The 19,271-nt window shown below is 39.4% G+C and overlaps 1 protein-coding gene, 1 long non-coding RNA gene and 2 pseudogenes across 4 annotated transcripts; all 4 read right to left on the bottom strand.

Moving 5' to 3' along the window:
• Positions 1–5,633: 5,633 nt before the first annotated feature.
• On the bottom strand, positions 5,634–7,113 carry LOC148693857 (senescence-specific cysteine protease SAG12-like; annotated as a pseudogene). Its single transcript, XR_015952043.1, has 2 exons — positions 6,593–7,113; positions 5,634–6,456 (listed from the first exon to the last, which is right to left on the bottom strand). The product of XR_015952043.1 is annotated as a senescence-specific cysteine protease SAG12-like (transcript).
• An 864-nt stretch (positions 7,114–7,977) lies between these two features.
• On the bottom strand, positions 7,978–14,350 carry LOC137728534 (senescence-specific cysteine protease SAG12 pseudogene; annotated as a pseudogene).
• A 428-nt stretch (positions 14,351–14,778) lies between these two features.
• On the bottom strand, positions 14,779–16,956 carry LOC137729237 (uncharacterized). Of its 2 annotated transcripts, XR_015952323.1 has the most exons (5): positions 16,710–16,956; positions 16,540–16,608; positions 16,369–16,437; positions 15,668–15,729; positions 14,779–14,983 (listed from the first exon to the last, which is right to left on the bottom strand). It is a non-coding gene; the product is annotated as an uncharacterized LOC137729237 (long non-coding RNA). The 2 variants fall into 2 exon arrangements; XR_015952322.1 differs by lacking the exon at positions 16,710–16,956 and having other exon boundaries at positions 16,540–16,703.
• A 374-nt stretch (positions 16,957–17,330) lies between these two features.
• Positions 17,331–18,816, bottom strand: LOC137727238 (senescence-specific cysteine protease SAG12-like). Its single transcript, XM_068466098.2, has 2 exons — positions 18,291–18,816; positions 17,331–18,154 (listed from the first exon to the last, which is right to left on the bottom strand). The coding sequence occupies exons 1-2, from the start codon at positions 18,811–18,813 to the stop codon at positions 17,559–17,561; spliced, it is 1,119 nt and encodes a 372-aa protein (XP_068322199.2). The 5' UTR covers positions 18,814–18,816; the 3' UTR covers positions 17,331–17,558.
• Between the last annotated feature and the right edge of the window lie 455 nt (positions 18,817–19,271).

Genomic DNA, 19,271 nt, shown 5'->3' with positions numbered 1-19,271 from the left:
CTCATAATACCTTTTGTATTGTTTCATTTGGAAAGGCTAATTTTTTTTTTTGTTTGAATCAGAACCCATTTTGCATATCCATTTTGTTGTGTTAGGTTTGTTGTAAGAATTCATTTTTGGTTATCCATATCACTAAATTTATCAATACCAAATGAAATGTATAGATTATCCTGTTTTCAATAATGTTTTATAAGATCCCGAAAGTTTATTGAATGGTATGGATTAGCTACTACAAGAAATTTTCTTGGCTATAGGCGAAGCCTGGTAGTTTTGTCTTGTTAGGTGAAATCGAGATGATCTCTCAGCCCCTTGATTATATCTATAGTTTAGATAGTTTGATAAGAAGAATCCATAGCCAGCCGACAAAGATACAATTGTTAACCCAAGTATTGGAAGAAGGACATCAGGCCAAGCTGTACAGACAGCACATCAAGCGTTTGCTGACTCATGAACAGCAGGGAAAGGAATGTGCATGTGCATGTGTGCTGTTCGAAGTTTTCCCATGCGTGCTTGGTTACTGTTAAAGCATTTTCCCATGTGTGCTGTCAGAAGACAGCAGATGGTGCTGCTGCATGTGTGTGTGCTGTTACCTAGTAGTTTAATGTGTAAAGGTGTATAGATGGTGCTGCGGCATGTGTGTGCATGCTGTCACTTACAGTTTAAATCTGTAAAGTTGTTGTTGTGGTGTATATATCAAAGTCTTCCCGTAAGGCCTGAGGATGTGAGATTTTGAAGTATTATAATTCAAATCAAAAATTCTATATGGTCTCTAGAGCCTTTTTTGTCTAACGACAAAGATCCTAACCTATTATTCTGTCCATCATCGCTTCCATGGCTGGAAACAATGTCCCTGCTATCAACCCTAACCCCCAAACCACCACCTTTCAACCTTTTTCCATTATCGTCAATATCAAACTTGATAGAACCAACTACCCACTGTGGTTGGCTCAAATACTCCCTATTTTAAAAAGCCGGGACTTGATGGGGTATGTTGATGGCACCTTGGTGTGTCCCCCAAAACATGTTACTGGTTTGACAACCGTGAATCCTGCGTACACAACGTGGGTGCAACAGGATCAAATGATCCTTAGCTGGATTAATGGATCTCTGACTGCGTCTGTCTTGTCTGTGGTGGCAAGCAAAAGAACTGCTCGAGCTACTTGGGAAGCTCTGGAGCAAAGGTATGCATCCACGTCTCAGAATCGTATTTTGTTTCTAAGGAATGAATTGTTGCAGACCAAAAAAGGTGATCTCTCTGTGGCGGATTACCTTGATCGCATGAATGCGATTGCTGACAATCTTGCTCTTGCTGGGCAACCTGTGAGTGATGATGAACTGGTCCATATTGTGTTGAATAATCTTGGACCAGCGTATGAGATGACTGTGAGCGCAGCACAAGCTCGTGACAACCCTATCACTTATCCTGCCCTTGAATCTTTGCTGCTGACAACAGAAAGGAGAATGGTGGAACACAATGTTCCGTTGGTTGAAGGAGCCACTGTTAATGCCTTCGTGGCTTCTCGAGGACGTGGGGGTGGTCGTTCTCGTGGTGGTGGACGCGGGAACTACTCACATCGTGGTGGTGCTCAATGAGGTCCCAATCCTCGCCATTACAATGCTTCGCAGAATAATCAAGGTACTGGCGAAAGGTTTGTCTCTAGTGGTGATAGAATTGTGTGTCAGATATGTGGTAAACCAGGTCATCCTGCATTGGATTGCTACCAGCGCATGAACACTGCCTTTGAAGGACGAATTCCGGCCAAACGACTCTCGGCCATGACTTCTTCACCAATTACTCTTAACAAACAGCAGAATGGTTCTTGGCTCCTAGACACAGGAGCCAATGCACACATTACTCCTGACATTCACAATCTGTCCAATCCCAAAGAGTATCACGGGAATGAAGGAGTAGGAGGTGTAGGTAATCACACGGGCATCTCAATTGCACATTATGGTTCCAGTAAACTTCAAACTAAATCTTGCTCATTTGTTTTACATGAAATTCTTCATTGCCCAACTGCCTCCACTAATATCCTTTCTGCTCATCAGTTTACCCTAGATAATGATTGTTACTTACTTATTTTTCCCCATGTTTTCCTTGTAAAGGACCTCAAGACACGGAAGACACTTTTCCGAGGGAGATGTGAGAATGGGTTGTACCCATTTCCAAATGGCAGTGGCTGTCTCAAGCATTCTGTTACTGCATGTGTAGGAGTTCGAGTGTCGGTTCAAAAGTGGCATGCACGTCTTGGCCATCCTGCAAAACCAATAATCAAGTTTTTAATTTCAAAAAAATTGGTACCAATTCATGGTACCTCTGATGTACGCTTTTGTGAGTCATGTCCTCTAGGTAAAAGTACTAAATTACCTTTCCAATTATCCGAGTCTAGGTCTCAATTTCCTTTGCAACTTATTCATTCAGATGTGTGGTGTTCTCCAATTCCTTCTAACGAAGGTTTTCGTTATTATTTGTTGTTTGTGGATGATTATTCGCGATATTCATGGATTTTTCCCATGAAACAAAAATCTGAAGTTTTTGCGATATTTGTGAAGTTTAAAGCCAAAGTTGAAAATATGTTTAACAAATCCATAAAAACTCTTCAATGTGATGAAGGTGGTGAATATAAGAATCATTCTTTTCAAAGGTTTCTTGATATTCATGGTATTTCTCAACGTTTTTCTTGCCCTAAACATCCTGAACAAAATGGTTTAGCTGAACGAAAACATCGACATATTGTCGAAACTGCCATGGTTATGCTTGCTCAGTCTTTCATGTCAACTACGTTTTGGTTTGATGCATGCTCAACTGCCACATATCTAATAAACCGATTACCTACTCGTGTATTATTTGATACATCTCCGTTTGAGAAATTATTTCAAAGAAAACCCAATTATGAGTTTTTGAAGGTGTTTGGTTGCCGTTGCTTTCCATGGCTAACACCATACACGCAAAACAAGTTACAACCAAAATCAAAGTCCTGTGTTTTTCTTGGATATTCTTTGAACCATCAAGGATACAAATGCTTGGAGATGACCACAAGACAAGTTTATTTGTCTCGCCATGTTCTATTCGACGAGGACTCATTCCCTTTTAAGGGACTCACATCTCCTTCTGACAGTGTCGACGAACAAGGTAACAATTTTTTCCCTCATATCTTACCTATCTTTCCATTACCCACTAATCCACCATCCATGGTTGAACCTGTATCACAGCTCAACCCACCTTTAGACCCTAACCTATCTATAGGACCCTCACTATCATCAAATGAGCAAGTTTTAGTAACTGAACATCGTATGCAACCCACTGTCCCTAGTGATACTGGACATTCTATGACTACACGGTCTAAATTAGGGGTTCACAAACCAAATCCAAAATATGCTATGCATGTTGCACTTGATAACTCTCTTGTTGAGCCTACCTGTTTCAGTCAGGCAGTCAAACATCAGGCGTGGAGAGAAGCTATGGCGCAGGAGTTTAATGCACTACAAAGAAATGGAACTTAGAGCTTAGTTCCGTACAATTCTACAATGAATGTGCTACCCAACAAATGGGTGTTTAAAATTAAACGTCACGCTGATGGCACTCTTGAGCGACATAAAGCTCGGTTAGTTGCCAATGGTTTTCATCAGAAAGCTGGTGTGGATTACACCGAAACTTTCAGCCCTGTGGTAAAGCATAGCACCATTCGACTCGTGTTGAGTCTTGCTGTGTCAAAGAAGTGGCCTGTACGCCAACTTGATGTGCAGAATGCGTTTTTGCATGGATACTTAAATGAACATGTTTACATGAGACAACCATCAGGCTTCATTGACAACCAGTTTCCTCATCATGTATGTAAGCTACATCGATCTCTTTATGGTCTCAAACAAGCGCCTAGGGCTTGGTTTCAACGGTTCTCTGATTTCTTGTTTCAACTAGGGTTTGAGGAATCTACGTGTGATTACAGCCTTTTTGTGTTTGACAGGCAGGGTATATATATTATTCTGTTAATTTATGTCGACGACATTCTTATAACAGGGAACAATCCACGCCAGGTGGCTCATTTGATTCAGAAACTTGGTAGTTTGTTTCTAATGAAAGATTTGGGACCGCTCAGTTATTTCTTAGGCATTCAAATGAAGTATAATGGTGATGCCATGCATCTTTGTCAGTCTAAATATGCACTGGATCTCCTCACTTGCACAAAATTCACAGATGCCAAACCTATTTCTACTCCTGTGTCGTCTGGTCAGAAACTGAGTGCTCATATTGGCGATCCTTACGTCAAACCAGAGATGTATCGCAGTGTTGTGGGGGCGCTCCAGTACCTCACCATCACACGACCTGATCTGTCCTACGCTGTGAATCAAGTGTGTCAGTTTATGCATTCCCCGAAAAACACACACTGGATGGCAGTCAAGAGAATTCTTCGGTATCTAAAGGCTACATATAATCATGGCTTACTGTATCAACCAGGAACTGCTACGTTGACAGCTTATTCGGATGCAGATTACGCTGGCAACCCTGATACTCGTCATTCTACGGGTGGTTTCTGTGTTTATTTGGGTTCTAATCTTGTCTCCTGGAGTTCAAAGAAGCAGAAGACCGTTTAACGTTCGAGTGCAGAAGCGGAGTATCGCCAGTTAGCTTATACTGCTGCAGAATTATCATGGTTAAGGTCTCTCTACAAAGATCTTCATTTAAATTTGGTTCCACCAACCATTTGGTGTGACAACATTTCCTCAATTGCCCTGGCGTCTAATCCAGTCTTCCACTCGCGCACTAAGCATCTGGAGGTCGACTACCATTATGTTCGTGAAAAGGTGGTTCGAAAACAGCTCGTAGTAAGTTATGTGTGTTCTCAAGACCAGCTTGCTGACATTTTTACTAAAGGCCTCTCTTCTTCACGATTTAAGTTTCTTGTCTCCAAGCTTCCAGTTGTTCCCCCACCTGTTCGCTTGCGGGGGGCTGTTAACCCAAGTATTGGAAGAAGGACAGCAGGCCAAGCTGTACAGACAGCACAGCAAGCATTTGCTGACTCATGAACAGCAGGGAAAGGAATGTGCATGTGCATGTGTGCTGTTCGAAGTCTTCCCATGCGTGCTTGGTTACTGTTAAAGCATTTTCCCATGTGTGCTGTCAGAAGACAACAGATGGTGCTGCTACATGTGTGTGTGCTGTTACCTAGTAGTTTAATGTGTAAAGGTGTATAGATGGTGCTGCGGCATGTGTGTGCATGCTGTCACTTACAGTTTAAATCTGTAAAGTTGTTGTTGTGGTGTATATATCAAAGCCTTCCCGTAAGGCCTGAGGATGTGAGATTTTGAAGTATTATAATTCAAATCAGAAATTCTATAACAATGGCATGTTTATGCAAATTTCATATAGACATTCTCACTTCACCCCACCTCCCATCCCATCTTGAGCAACCAATAGTTGGTGCCGTCTTTATTCACTCCTTACCCGACGGTTGCAAATGCATGGTTCAGTTCTGTCCCACGATCATTGGAGAAAATCCCACCTTAGGAAACTGAAAGGCTCGTCATGGAGACACGGCCTTCAATAGGTTGTTTTCACTGTGGAAGGCACGTTCCATAACCAGTTATCTGGGAAGCATGCTCGTTTTGTCACTTGCTCGGTTTTGCTATATGTATTCAAAGGCATAATCCAGCAAACTGCCGTTGCAGCTGTGGTTATTAATTTAGCCTAAGCAGGGTAGGAAAATTCATTGATGAATGTAAAGGTAAAATAGTGTAATTTCATAGAACCTACTTTTTGCAAGTACAAAATACAGGCATTTTCACAGCCTATGGGTTTTGTCTGCAGTACTTATAACCTATAGGCAAAGTGGAGAAGCTCACTCCACCCTTTGATTAATACATTACATAGTCGGATAGCAAGGTCTTATAGCGAGGCCACAAACACCACCTGGGCCTCAGCGTTTCTAAGAATCTTCATGTAGCCACTCTCACCCCACGTATCGGACCATGAATTCTTGATTAACCAATAGGGGGTGCCATCTTCAGCTGTCCCATACCCAATGATGGTAACAGCGTGGTTCAATTCTGTCCCACAATCATCACCAGTGAACACCCCGCGCGAATAATGTTGAAAGGCTGGTGAGGCATGGATGGAAACGGAGACTGGTTGCATGGACACAGTCTTGAGGAGATCGGTTTCACTGTTGGGAGGCACCTCTGCATAACTAGTGATCTGGGCAGCAGCCTCATTTTCCTTGTTCATATCACAAGTTCCGACACTGCCATCTAAACTCTGGTATGGGTAATTTTCTTCACCCGTGATTCCTCCGTTTCGTTGAATGTATGCAAAGGCATTAACTGCCCGACCACCTTGGCAGCCATTGTTATCTGTATCACAGTCCACAAGTTGTTGCTCGGACAGTGAGATCAATTTGCCAGTTTTGATTTGGGTAATCCCTTCGACTGCTGCCACTGCGGCAAATGCCCAGCAACAACCTGCATTTATTCGAACAAACGGATATGAATTAATTTCCGTAGGAATGAATGCTGCACGAAGAAAGTAATTAATGCAATACATACATATGTACAAGGAAGCTTAGCCCTATGTTAATATGGAGGTTGGTGCTCTTACCACAGCTCCCTTGAAATTTTACTGGAGTAACTGCTCTCTTCTCCCTCCAGTCAATGCTTTGGGGAACGTCAGCCGGGCTTAGGTTTTCGTATGTAAAAGATGCAGCTGCGGATGAGGTTGATTCAGTGGGCTGCTTGTATCCAGTATAATGCCTGAGGAATTCATCATAGGTCATATCCGAAAATCGGTTGATGCATAGGCTGTAAGTCATGTTCCCTTCACTGTTGAATTTCTCGACAAACTCCACATTGTTTTTGAAAATCTGGAAACGCCTTTCCTTCTCTGCGCTGTCTTGGTAAACGCGTCCATGCTTTTTCATCCACTGCTCATGTTTTGCAGCAATGGAAGCTTGGTACAATGTGCGGGACGTGGCTTCAGATGCCAAGGTCCCCAAGGTGATGAGTATGGTAACAATCAAAAGGTTTCTTTCAAAAGCCATTGCGGTGATGAGAGGGCCGCTCTGTGTCGACAATGGCTTTGTTTCAAGTAGTGATTGGCAAGCTGGATGTGAAAAAGCAAGCATGATATTACCGGTTTATATAGAAGACGTTCGGGATGTCCTGCATGTGCACTTTGTTGAAATTGTTAGGATGGGAATTTAGAAGGGAGCCAAATTTCCTGGCACATTCCACAGGTTGATGACTCAAGTCACGGTAAACTTCATCAATCAATCTAGCCCAAATGCTACGCTTGTTTTGTTTTCACCGAGGAGTTTGTGCACAAAGAAGTTCGAACGATCCATTGATGAATCAAGGGTCTGATGACTACAAGTCCTTGGTCTATTGCTGAAGTCTTTGCCCCTTGGCCTTTAGTTTCCGTTAATGGTGCTGATGACCACAAATTTACCAATCTGCAGCAGTGAACCTCATCATACGGAATTGGGGTGAGGTTCATGAAATTTGAACGTAAAACTCCAGTATTTGATGATGATTTTTTGAAATTCAAGTACTAGCAATGGTAAGTCAATGCAGTGGCCCTCCAACTCAGAGTTGCTCGACTGGCATTCAAAGTGTTCTTCACGTAATTAAGTGTCTTTTCAAAACTAATTCTCTTGAGGTTGCAGATCTTCTGAATTAATTTTATGCTCAGCTAATTGATAAAAATTGCTCTAATGTGTATCAAGTTTCAACTTCATCAAGTGGAAGAACTATCTAAAATTTTAGGTCTAGAGAATCGAGGTATTTTGAGATAAAACTTCGCACACCTAAATGAAAAGAAAATTAGATTCACACACTTAATTATATTCTTTTCAAAACAACTTGACGCCGTCTCCAGTTATGCTAATCAGATACAAAATACAAGCCCTTTTTATCGACGGAGCTTTCTCAATATTGAGAAGAAAATTAGATTTACGCACTTAATTGTAGTCTTTGAAGCAGAGACAATCAATCTATAATTGGGTAAGAAGCCGTTGTAGCAAGGCCACAAAGACCTTCAGGAGGCCAGCATCTCTGAGAATTCACATGTAGCCATTTTGGCCCCAGCTCTCACCCCATTCATTCTTGAATATCCTGTACTTGGTACCATCTGTAGTATGTGGCGAAGTCAGGAATTAGCAGGGGGAGAGGCGAATTTAAAAGTGCAAAGTTCAAAAATAGGGAAACAACCAAGTCCATTTAGTAATATCGTCCATAATTTATCAATACAAACAAATTACATTAAAAACCCTTTTCAATGAAGACATCACTGCCAACATCTCCCGTTTTCATTTGAAAATATAGCAATAACGGCAAAATGCAGCATCTCTTGCTATATTTTACTCCAACTACTCATAAGTATCAAATCGACTATGTTGGCTTTCACTTGGAATGGAACAGAAAGCAGCTGCAAGTAGACCTGGCATTCGTGTCGTGTTTTTCGTGTTCGTGTCGTTTTCGTGTCATACCCGATAGCTTAACAAGTCGTGTTGTGTAATACCCGTTAAAGTAAATGGGTAATATGACCCGACCCGAAATCAACCTGTTAATATTTTCAGGTAATATGACCTGACCCGTTACCCATTAAGAAAAATATATTTTAAATCAATAAAAATGAAAATGAAAAACATAATTTGACTCAAAAAAAATGTAAACCATAATACTAAATTAGTATATACATACTAAATTTCGTAATTGACCCCTTAATGAAAGTTGTAAAGCTTTTCATTACGAGTGATTACATTTTTCACACTTCTACAATAATTATTATTAATTTTATTACTTTTTCACTCAAATAAATAACATTGTTCATGAGATTTGGAGGGTTTTAAAAATCTAAATGACCATGTAACCTTGCCAATGAAACTCAAAGCTTACATGTTATTCCTGTTACAAAATCATCAATTTTCATAGATCTTCATGACATAAGATTTTGTGGTATCCACTTCTGTAAATATTTTAAATTGACGATCAAATTAGTTCATTGTATTCATAGATGATCAAGGAGTGTAGCTGTAAAAAATCATCAAAATCAGAGTTAAAATAACCATTAAATCGTGATTTTTCGTTTATAACCGTTGAAAAGTTTTGTCTCGTTACTTGATCTCTAAATGTTTGTTTTTTGCAATTTTTGGCGTATGCGATCTCGAAACATATATAAACAAGTTTGACAGTTGGATCATTGAAATTAGTTTCATAGGATGCGTATCCCATCAAAACGATACATTAACTAACACTTTGAGTTTATTTATACTTTCATTAAGTATAACATAAGATTTTGTGGTATCCACTAGTGTAAATATTTTAAATTGAAGATCGAATTCATTCATGTATTCATATAAGGTCAAGGAGTGTAGCGGTAAAAAATCATCAAAATCGGAGTTAAAATAACCGTTAAATCATGATTTTTCGTTTATAACCATCGAAAAGTTTTGTCTCATTACTTAATCTCTGAATGTTTGTTTCTTGCAATTTTTGGTGTATGCGATCTCAAAGCATATATAAACAAGTTTGACAGTTGGATCGTTGAAATTAGTTTCGTAGGATGCTTATTCCATCAAAACGATAGATTCACTAACGCTTAAGAGTTTATTTATACTTTCATCAAGTATAACATAAGATTTTATGGTATCCACTAGTGTAAATATTTTAAATTGAAGATCGAATTCATTCATTGTATTCATATAGGGTCAAGGAGTGTAGCTGTAAAAAATCATCAAAATCGGAGTTAAAATACTCGTTAAATTGTAATTTTTTGTTTATAATCGTCGAAAAGTTTTGTCTCGTTACTTGATCTCTGAATGTTTGTTTTTTGCAATATTTGGCGTATGCGATCTTGAAGCATATATAAACAAGTTTGACGGTTGGATCGTTAAAATTAGTTTTATAGGATGCGTATCCCATCAAAATGATAGATTCACTAACACTTATGAGTTTATTTATACTTTCATCAAGTATAACATAAGATTTTGTGGTATCCAATAGTGTAAATATTTTAAATTGAAGATCGAATTCATTCATTGTATTCATATAGGGTCAAAGAGTGTAGCTATAAAAAATCATCAAAATCAGAGTTAAAATAACTGTTAAATCGTAATTTTTTGTTTATAACCGTTGAAAAGTTTTGTCTCGCTACTTGATTTCTGAATGCTTATTTTTTGCAATTTTTGGCGTATGCGATCTCGAAGCATATATAAACAAGTTTGACGGTTAGATCGTTGAAATTAGTTTCGTAGGATGCGTATCCAATCAAAACGATAAATTCACTAAAACTTAAGAGTTTATTTATACTTTCATCAAGTATAACATAAGATTTTGTGGTATCCACTAGCGTAAATATTTTAAATTGAAGATCGAATTCATTCATTGTATTCATATAGGGTCAAGGAGTGTAGCTGTAAAAAAATCATCAAAATCAGAGTTAAAATAACCGTTAAATCGTGATTTTCGTTTATAATCGTCGAAAAGTTTTGTCTCGTTACTTGATTTCTGAATGTTTTTTTTTTTTGCAATTTTTGGCGTATGCGATCTCGAAGCATATATAAACAAGTTTGACGGTTGGATCTTTCAAATTAGTTTCATAGGATGCGTATCCCATCAAAACGATACATTAACTAACACTTAGAGTTTCTTTGGGTTAAATATTAGGCGGGAAATTAATTATTATAATTTTTTTATGTGTTTGGTATTTTTAAATTACTTGATATTTTTATTTTTAATGTGTTTTATGATTTTTAATCTCAATCTTTGCCTATAATATACTATAAAAAAAATAAAAAAAAACTTAAAATTTAAAATTTATATAGATTAATAATAGAATAATAATTAATAAACAATATATACATATTCATTATATCTATTGCATTTTATAGTAAGTTTTTTTTAGTAGTTTAAAAAATTAAAATCATCAAAATAACATTTTTCTTATCGTGTCGAAACAGGTTACCCGCGTGTCACTCTCGTGTAAACTTGTTAAGGACCCGTTATTAACAGGTTATTATCGTGTGACCCGATAATAACCCGATTAGTTATTGTGTTGACCCGAAACCCGTTATTTTCGTATCGTTTACGTGTCGTGTTAACGGGTCGTGTAAGAAATTGCCAGGTCTAGCTGCAAGGCTGCTGTTGGTTGATTGAATGTTGCAGACTGCAGCCAATTTGGGCACACAGAAGGCAAAGAATTAGAAAAAGGGATTGTAAAACAAGGTTCTAAAAAACGCTAGCGCTAATCGGGCGACGGGTTGGGATATCGTGCGTAGGCAGGATCTAGGCAAATTAGGCGGATTTAAGTAAATTTATAATCTATTATATAAATTAATTAAATTTAAACACTTTTTTTTAACAAAATTATATTTAAACATTAAATAAAACGTTATTTTTTTAAGGGGGTTTTGATACAGATGCCTAGGTTTTAAAATTTTGAGATTAAACATTTATACCTTTTATAATTTTGATTAAACATTTTCCTACATTTTAGGTGCCACATGGATTAGAAGTAGCCTTTTTTATAATTTAAATTACCCAACTTGCCATTATATAAATATACCTTTTAATTCCTAGATAATACATTGAAACTCCAAAAATCTTGTAGATAAATATTGTAGAATTTAATTCCAATAAAAAGTCTTTCAAAATACCCATGAATGCGACTTGCCATTATATTTAATATACCTTTTGGTATTATTTTTTTTTTTTTTGTATGTATTTGGTACGTTTATATTTATTTAAAAAAAATAACATATTTGGTACATATTTCCTCTTGATTAAACACATATTTCTCCTTAGTACATATTTGGTACGTTATTTTGTCACATCCCGGCGCACGCCTTGATTTTGGTCGGGGTATGTCATTTTTTATATCTTCTTGGTACGTATTTGGTACATTCATATTTCTTTTTTGTATGTATTTGGTACATTTATATATTATTTTGGTACGTTTATATTTATTTAAAAAAACATATTTGGTAAGTTACTTTATATATCTTCTTGATACGTATTCAATACGTTTAAATATATTATATGAACGTACTAGCCTCAAGCCTCCGAAAACAAAGAATACGTCTAATTATCTCACATGATATCAATATAAAATAGTGAAAGCAACCACTAATTGAAATGGATAAGTCCATTCAAAATTCAAAAATGAGGATCACAGAATTCTAATGTGGGAGAAGAAACCATACATCTCAAATGTGGGAGAAGAAACTGGCTTCCTAAAAAAAGGCCACATACAAAAATATATCAACCTTAAATGATAATAATTAACATTTTAAATTTAAAAAAAAAACACAATAATTACATGTAATCTAAATAAATATAAAAATGCTGACATGGCTATTATTTAGGCGTCCTAATCAAATTTCAAAATAGAATCAATGTTTAATCTAAAGAGTATTAGAAAAGTGCAGGGGATTCTAATTTTCCTTTTTTTAAAAAGGCGAGAGTTTTAGGTACAAAATATAGGTGTGATTTTAAAAGAAATAAAAAGTGATATTGGGTTAAGAGAGGGGAAAATTTGATATCTAGGTTAAGAAAGAGAAAAATAAAGGGATATAAAAAGTAATAAATATAAGATGGGGACTATTTAAAAGAAATGTGCAGCGATTAAAAAGATGGTGGGACCATCTTAAATAAATCATGAAATTAAAAGAGTAATGTTATTCATAACATGTTTTTATACTATATTTCTTCACCACCTTAAGTGGTATCTGATGTAGACAACCGCATCATTTGAAAAATTTGCAAAACCCAAGGAAAAGAAAGAGAAAGACTCCTCGTATATCATAATCATCATTTAATTAACTAATTTTTCTTAATTATTAGTTTATTAAATAATGAGCTAAATTTAAAAATCTAATTAATTTAAATAATGTAGCTGTCCATTTCAAATGTTATCTAAGATAGTATGAAAATGTGGTACAAAATGAATAACATTACTCGAATTAAAGTGGTTGTTGAGACCTCATCTTCTTCCTCGGGCGCGATTGACTGTGCAAAAAAACTTTCAGATTCCCGCTTCTTCATATATGCCCACCTAGCCCCACCCCGCCCCGCCCAACCTCGCCCAGACTTGAATAGCTCTGCTTAATCACTCCCTCCTAGTCTCGCCTAATGTGCTTTCCGATTAGGAAGGGGCTTCACGACTTGCAGGTTTTCTGACGGGAGCAGAGGGGCGAACCGTCGCTCGTGGGATTCACTTCCGCCTAGGGGAGGGGCTGCCGCCCCTCCCTGTCCCTCTGTAGCTTCGCCCGTAGCCAACAATGGTGACACCGTGGTTTGGGACTGTCCCGCAGCCTTGTACAGCGGTGAAGACCCCGCTTTTGTAAAATCTAAAGTCCAGCCAGGTGACAAGAATGCAATTGAAACCGGTTGCATGGACACGGCCTTGATTAGATCGCTTTCGCGGTTGCGAGGAGCTAATTCGTAACCAGTTATACATGCACTGGAAGTGTGCCAATTTGAGTTGTTAGTGTGGCATATTCCCTCAGTAGCCTCGTAGGGGTAATTTGCTTCGCTTGCGATTCCTCGATTTTGCAGTATGTATTCAAGGGCAGTCACCGTGGTATCACCATGGCAGCCCTTGTTTTCGTAATCTCCGGAACAGTCCACAAGTTGTTGCTCGGATAGTGATCTCAACTAACCTGTTCTGATCTGGATAATCCCTTCCAAAGCAGCCACTGCAGAGGATGCCCAGCAACAGCCTACAATATATAACACAAAATATGAATGTCAATACATACTACAAGACCAAGGAATAGTGATGTGTTCTAGTGTACTTGATTCATTGTCGATATGTTCAAATATCAGTAAGATGTGGACTAAATATCGATAGTATTCTAGTTTAAAAACGAATAAAAACATTTAAGATAGTAAAACAAAATAAAGCATTTAAAGTTGATCTCTTAGACTCTTACCACAGGGTCCTTGATTCTTTACGTGGTGACGACTCCATGCATCCTCCAGTCGATGCTAAGGGGAACTTCAGGACCGCCTAAGCTCACCTAAAAGATACATCTGCGGATGATGTCTGTTCAGTGGGCTTTATGTATCCAGTATATTGTTGGACGAAATCTTCGTGGCTAAAATCGCCAAATTCATTGAGTCCTAACTTGTATGTGTTATTTTCATCACGGTTGAATTTCTCCACGTACTCGACGTTGCTCTTGAATATGGCGAAACGCCTTTCCTTTTCTTCACTGTCCATATAAACGCGTCCGTACTTTGCCATCCACAGATCATATTTTGCAGCAATTGAAGCTTCGTACAATGTTCGCGATGAGGCTTGAGATGCAAAAGTCCCCAAGATGATGAATATTGAAATAATCGCAAGGTTTTTCTCAAAAGTCAATGTTCACAAAGTACCGATGGAACTGAGGACTTTGTGATGACAACTGATGAGTCCATATTATACCATATATTATTTATTGATTATTTTGATGAGATTTTGATACTTTAAATTATATTTCTAATGTAGCACATTCGACTTCCTTTGGAGCAAAAAGTGATTAAACGGATGAATTTTGGAGTGATTCCAGTTGAAGGATGTTCGCGAGCCTTTCAAGATAATTGTATCAAAATTCCAGATTTTTCTATCGAGCCTTTTGACCGTGGCGAGGAAAAGAAGGCCCAGCGTGCAGCGCTACGTTTTTGGACATTTTAGGCATTTTTGACAGGCCCCAACCCCGATATTCCCTGAATACCAGGATAGGCACGTGCTGGCCGACACCCGAAGGTGACGAAAGCCATTTATCGAGTGCAAATGCTGAAAACAAAGGATAAATAAGGCTTATAAATATAAAAGAATAATGAATATGCAAATAAGGACCGTGTTCAGAGCACACCTCTAATCTAGAACACTAAAAGAAAATAATATAAAATTGAATGAGACAAAGGAATGGGTCCTACACCGAGAGGACTCGAAGATGCCGATGCGGAAGTGCCTGGACGTCGGGATTGTATGCCTCGATTCTAAGTCCTGAAGGGGGCGCAAAACAAACATGAGTGGACCAAGTTGATATATATATAATAAAACAGTTATCAACATACTAACCCCCAGGTTTTATGAAAACACATATATATAATGAAAAACATAGGTTTTCCGAACCTAGCATGTCGTGCAATGTCTCAAATCATAATTCGCATAAATAATAAACACTAGTGAATGTCCGATATAACACTTCAGGCCCCATGCCGGCTCCCCGTCTCTGAGCAGACAGTCAGAGGAAAATGCACTTCAGGCCCCTTGCCGGCTCCCCGTCTCTGAGCAGACAGTCAGAGGAAAACACACTCCAGGCCCTATGCCAACACCAAACCGTCGCCCGGGACGGACCGGATCTATCCCTACGTCCCGTAGCGGAAAGGACCACTAGGTAAGTATAAAACCAGTGAACATACATATATTGAAAATCAACTTCATAGTATAAAGTCATCCATCATCTATACTATAAAGAGGTGTTCTAAACATGTTCTAAATATCATATCGTCATCCATCAGATATGCTATAAGAACATGGGTTATAGGAAAAAATAGTAATAATTCAAACTAGCCTCAATAAGCATGTTATCTCGTAAAACGTTCATAAAACATAATCATCAAATCATGCTTTTCATGTATGCATTTCTACTATCAAAACATGCATTTTTAGAAAGGGTCCACTCACAGTACTTAGCTGCCGAAGAGCCACGCAACTAGCGAAGACGGAAACGCCACAATTAAACGCCCCTAAACACATAAACGGTACATTTAGTCAAACTCTACTCAAACGATTGAATTTGGGAAAACGGACATCGGAAACGGGTTCAGGACGTCGAAATTAGATTAGGAGGGGTCCCGCACGAAAACTCAAAAAGTCAACGGTCAAACCGGTCAAAGTCAAAGTCAACGCTGACCGTTGACCCAGTCACCGGTCAACGCGTCAAGTCAACGGGTCAGGGTCACGGGTCAGGGCCCTAGGGAATTGGGTTAAGGTAATTGGGTTAGGGTTTTGGGTTAGGGTAATTGGGTTAAGGTAATTGGGTTAGGTGTTAGGTGGGTTGGGTTTTAGGTTAGAAACCACACGGCCCAAAGGCCCAAATAAAAGGGTAATGGGTTTGGGCTTGGCAGGAAAGGCCCAAAGGCCTTGGGTTTTTAAAGAAACAAAATAAAAATAAAAAGGAAAAGGTTTTGGGTTTTGGGCCAGAGACCAAACAGGCCTAAGGCCCGTGTGAGGGTGGAGAACGGCCCGAACGCCTGGGTGCGCCGGAGAAGGACGCCGGAACTCGGCCGGAAAATTCCCAAGCTCCGTTGGAGCTCTAAACTCAACCAAAACATGTCATTCAATATACCAAATTGAAGCCCCGAAGGTAAGGAATCGAAATATACCCTTGGTTCCCGTCATCGTGGTCGGAGTTGGCCGGAAAACAGCCTGAAAGCCACGGGTGTCCGCCGGAACTGGGTAAGATTTCAAATGAGCATAACTTCTTCAATACTCAATGAAATTGGGTGAAACAAAAAGGAAAGTTGTAGTACTCAGCGAGACAAAGAGATTGATACCTTGCACGCCGGCCAACTCGCCGTGGTTTGGCCGAAAATTGCCTCGAAAGTCACTGAGGTCGCCGGAAACTGGGTAAGATTCAAATGAGTATAACTTCTTCGATACTCAATGAAATTAGGTGAAACAAAAAGGAAAGTTGTAGTACTCAGCGAGACGAAGAGATTGATACCTCGCACGCCGGCCAACTCGCCGTGGTTTGGCTGGAAATCGCCTCGAAAGGGACGGTGCTCGCGGGAAAACTGGGAAATGTCTTCGAGGTGGTTTCTTCGTGGTTTGACGTCCAAAACACAACCACAGGGTTAGAAAAGAGCTATAGGTGTGGGCATGGGTGTGTGTGTGTGTGTGTGGGTGTGTTCTGCTCGGAGAAAAGAGCACCGAGAGGAGGGGGGAAAGAGAGAGCACGAAGGAAGAAAGAGAGAAGAGAGGAGAAGACTTTTCAAAAAAAAAAAGAAAAGAAAAGGGCAAGGGAAGGAACCGGGGGACAAAAACAGGGGGTGGGCCCCTTGGGCTCACCAATTAAGGTTCAAAAACAATTTTAAAAAGGAAGGTATCCCCCAAACTTAGTGAAAATACAAAAATACCTATTTTCTTACGTAAAACCCGGGACGGGTTCTTACAATTTTGGAAGTCAAGATGGCACATTTTGAGGAAGATTCCTTCTGAAAATTTGTTAGAGACGTATCAAGCTTTCAAAAGAGACCTTTTGGTTTTCACTGTGGAAGGCACGTTCCATAACCAGTTATCTGGGAAGCATGCTCGTTTTGTCACTTGCTCGGTTTTGCTATATGTATTCAAAGGCATAATCCAGCAAACTGCCGTTGCAGCTGTGGTTATTAATTTAGCCTAAGCAGGGTAGGAAAATTCATTGATGAATGTAAAGGTAAAATAGTGTAATTTCATAGAACCTACTTTTTGCAAGTACAAAATACAGGCATTTTCACAGCCTATGGGTTTTGTCTGCAGTACTTATAACCTATAGGCAAAGTGGAGAAGCTCACTCCACCCTTTGATTAATACATTACATAGTCGGATAGCAAGGTCTTATAGCGAGGCCACAAACACCACCTGGGGCCTCAGCGTTTCTAAGAATCTTCATGTAGCCACTCTCACCCCACGTATCGGACCATGAATTCTTGATTAACCAATAGGGGGTGCCATCTTCAGCTGTCCCATACCCAATGATGGTAACAGCGTGGTTCAATTCTGTCCCACAATCATCACCAGTGAACACCCCGCGCGAATAATGCTGAAAGGCTGGTGAGGCATGGATGGAAACGGAGACTGGTTGCATGGACACAGTCTTGAGGAGATCGGTTTCACTGTTGGGAGGCACCTCTGCATAACTAGTGATCTGGGCAGCAGCCTCATTTTCCTTGTTCATATCACATGTTCCGACACTGCCATCTAAACTCTGGTATGGGTAATTTTCTTCACCCGTGATTCCTCCGTTTCGTTGAATGTATGCAAAGGCATTAACTGCCCGACCACCTTGGCAGCCATTGTTATCTGTATCACAGTCCACAAGTTGTTGCTCGGACAGTGAGATCAATTTGCCAGTTTTGATTTGGGTAATCCCTTCGACTGCTGCCACTGCGGCAAATGCCCAGCAACAACCTGCATTTATTCGAACAAACGGATATGAATTAATTTCCGTAGGAATGAATGCTGCACGAAGAAAGTAATTAATGCAATACATACATATGTACAAGGAAGCTTAGCCCTATGTTAATATGGAGGTTGGTGCTCTTACCACAGCTCCCTTGAAATTTTACTGGAGTAACTGCTCTCTTCTCCCTCCAGTCAATGCTTTGGGGAACGTCAGCCGGGCTTAGGTTTTCGTATGTAAAAGATGCAGCTGCGGATGAGGTTGATTCAGTGGGCTGCTTGTATCCAGTATAATGCCTGAGGAATTCATCATAGGTCATATCCGAAAATCGGTTGATGCATAGGCTGTAAGTCATGTTCCCTTCACTGTTGAATTTCTCGACAAACTCCACATTGTTTTTGAAAATCTGGAAACGCCTTTCCTTCTCTGCGCTGTCCTGGTAAACGCGTCCATGCTTTTTCATCCACTGCTCATGTTTTGCAGCAATGGAAGCTTGGTACAATGTGCGGGACGTGGCTTCAGATGCCAAGGTCCCCAAGGTGATGAGTATGGTAACAATCAAAAGGTTTCTTTCAAAAGCCATTGCGGTGATGAGAGGACCGCTCTGTGTCGACAATGGCTTTGTTTCAAGTAGTGATTGGCAAGCTGGATGTGAAGAAGCAAGCATGATATTACCGGTTTATATAGAAGACGTTCGGGATGTCCTGCATGTGCACTTTGTTGAAATTGTTAGGATGGGAATTTAGAAGGGAGCCAAATTTCCTGGCACATTCCACAGGTTGATGACTCAAGTCACGGTAAACTTCATCAATCAATCTAGCCCAAATGCTACGCTTGTTTTGTTTTCACCGAGGAGTTTGTGCACAAAGAAGTTCGAACGATCCATTGATGAATCAAGGGTCTGATGACTACAAGTCCTTGGTCTATTGCTGAAGTCTTTGCCCCTTGGCCTTTAGTTTCCGTTAATGGTGCTGATGACCACAAATTTACCAATCTGCAGCAGTGAACCTCATCATACGGAATTGGGGTGAGGTTCATGAAATTTGAACGTAAAACTCCAGTATTTGATGATGATTTTTTGAAATTCAAGTACTAGCAATGGTAAGTCAATGCAGTGGCTCTCCA

The sequence above is a fragment of the Pyrus communis genome, chromosome 10 (assembly GCF_041283825.1).
Source record: "Pyrus communis isolate YQ-2024b chromosome 10, ASM4128382v1, whole genome shotgun sequence".
NCBI lineage: Eukaryota > Viridiplantae > Streptophyta > Magnoliopsida > Rosales > Rosaceae > Pyrus > Pyrus communis.
This window is presented reverse-complemented; position numbering and strand designations above follow the sequence as displayed.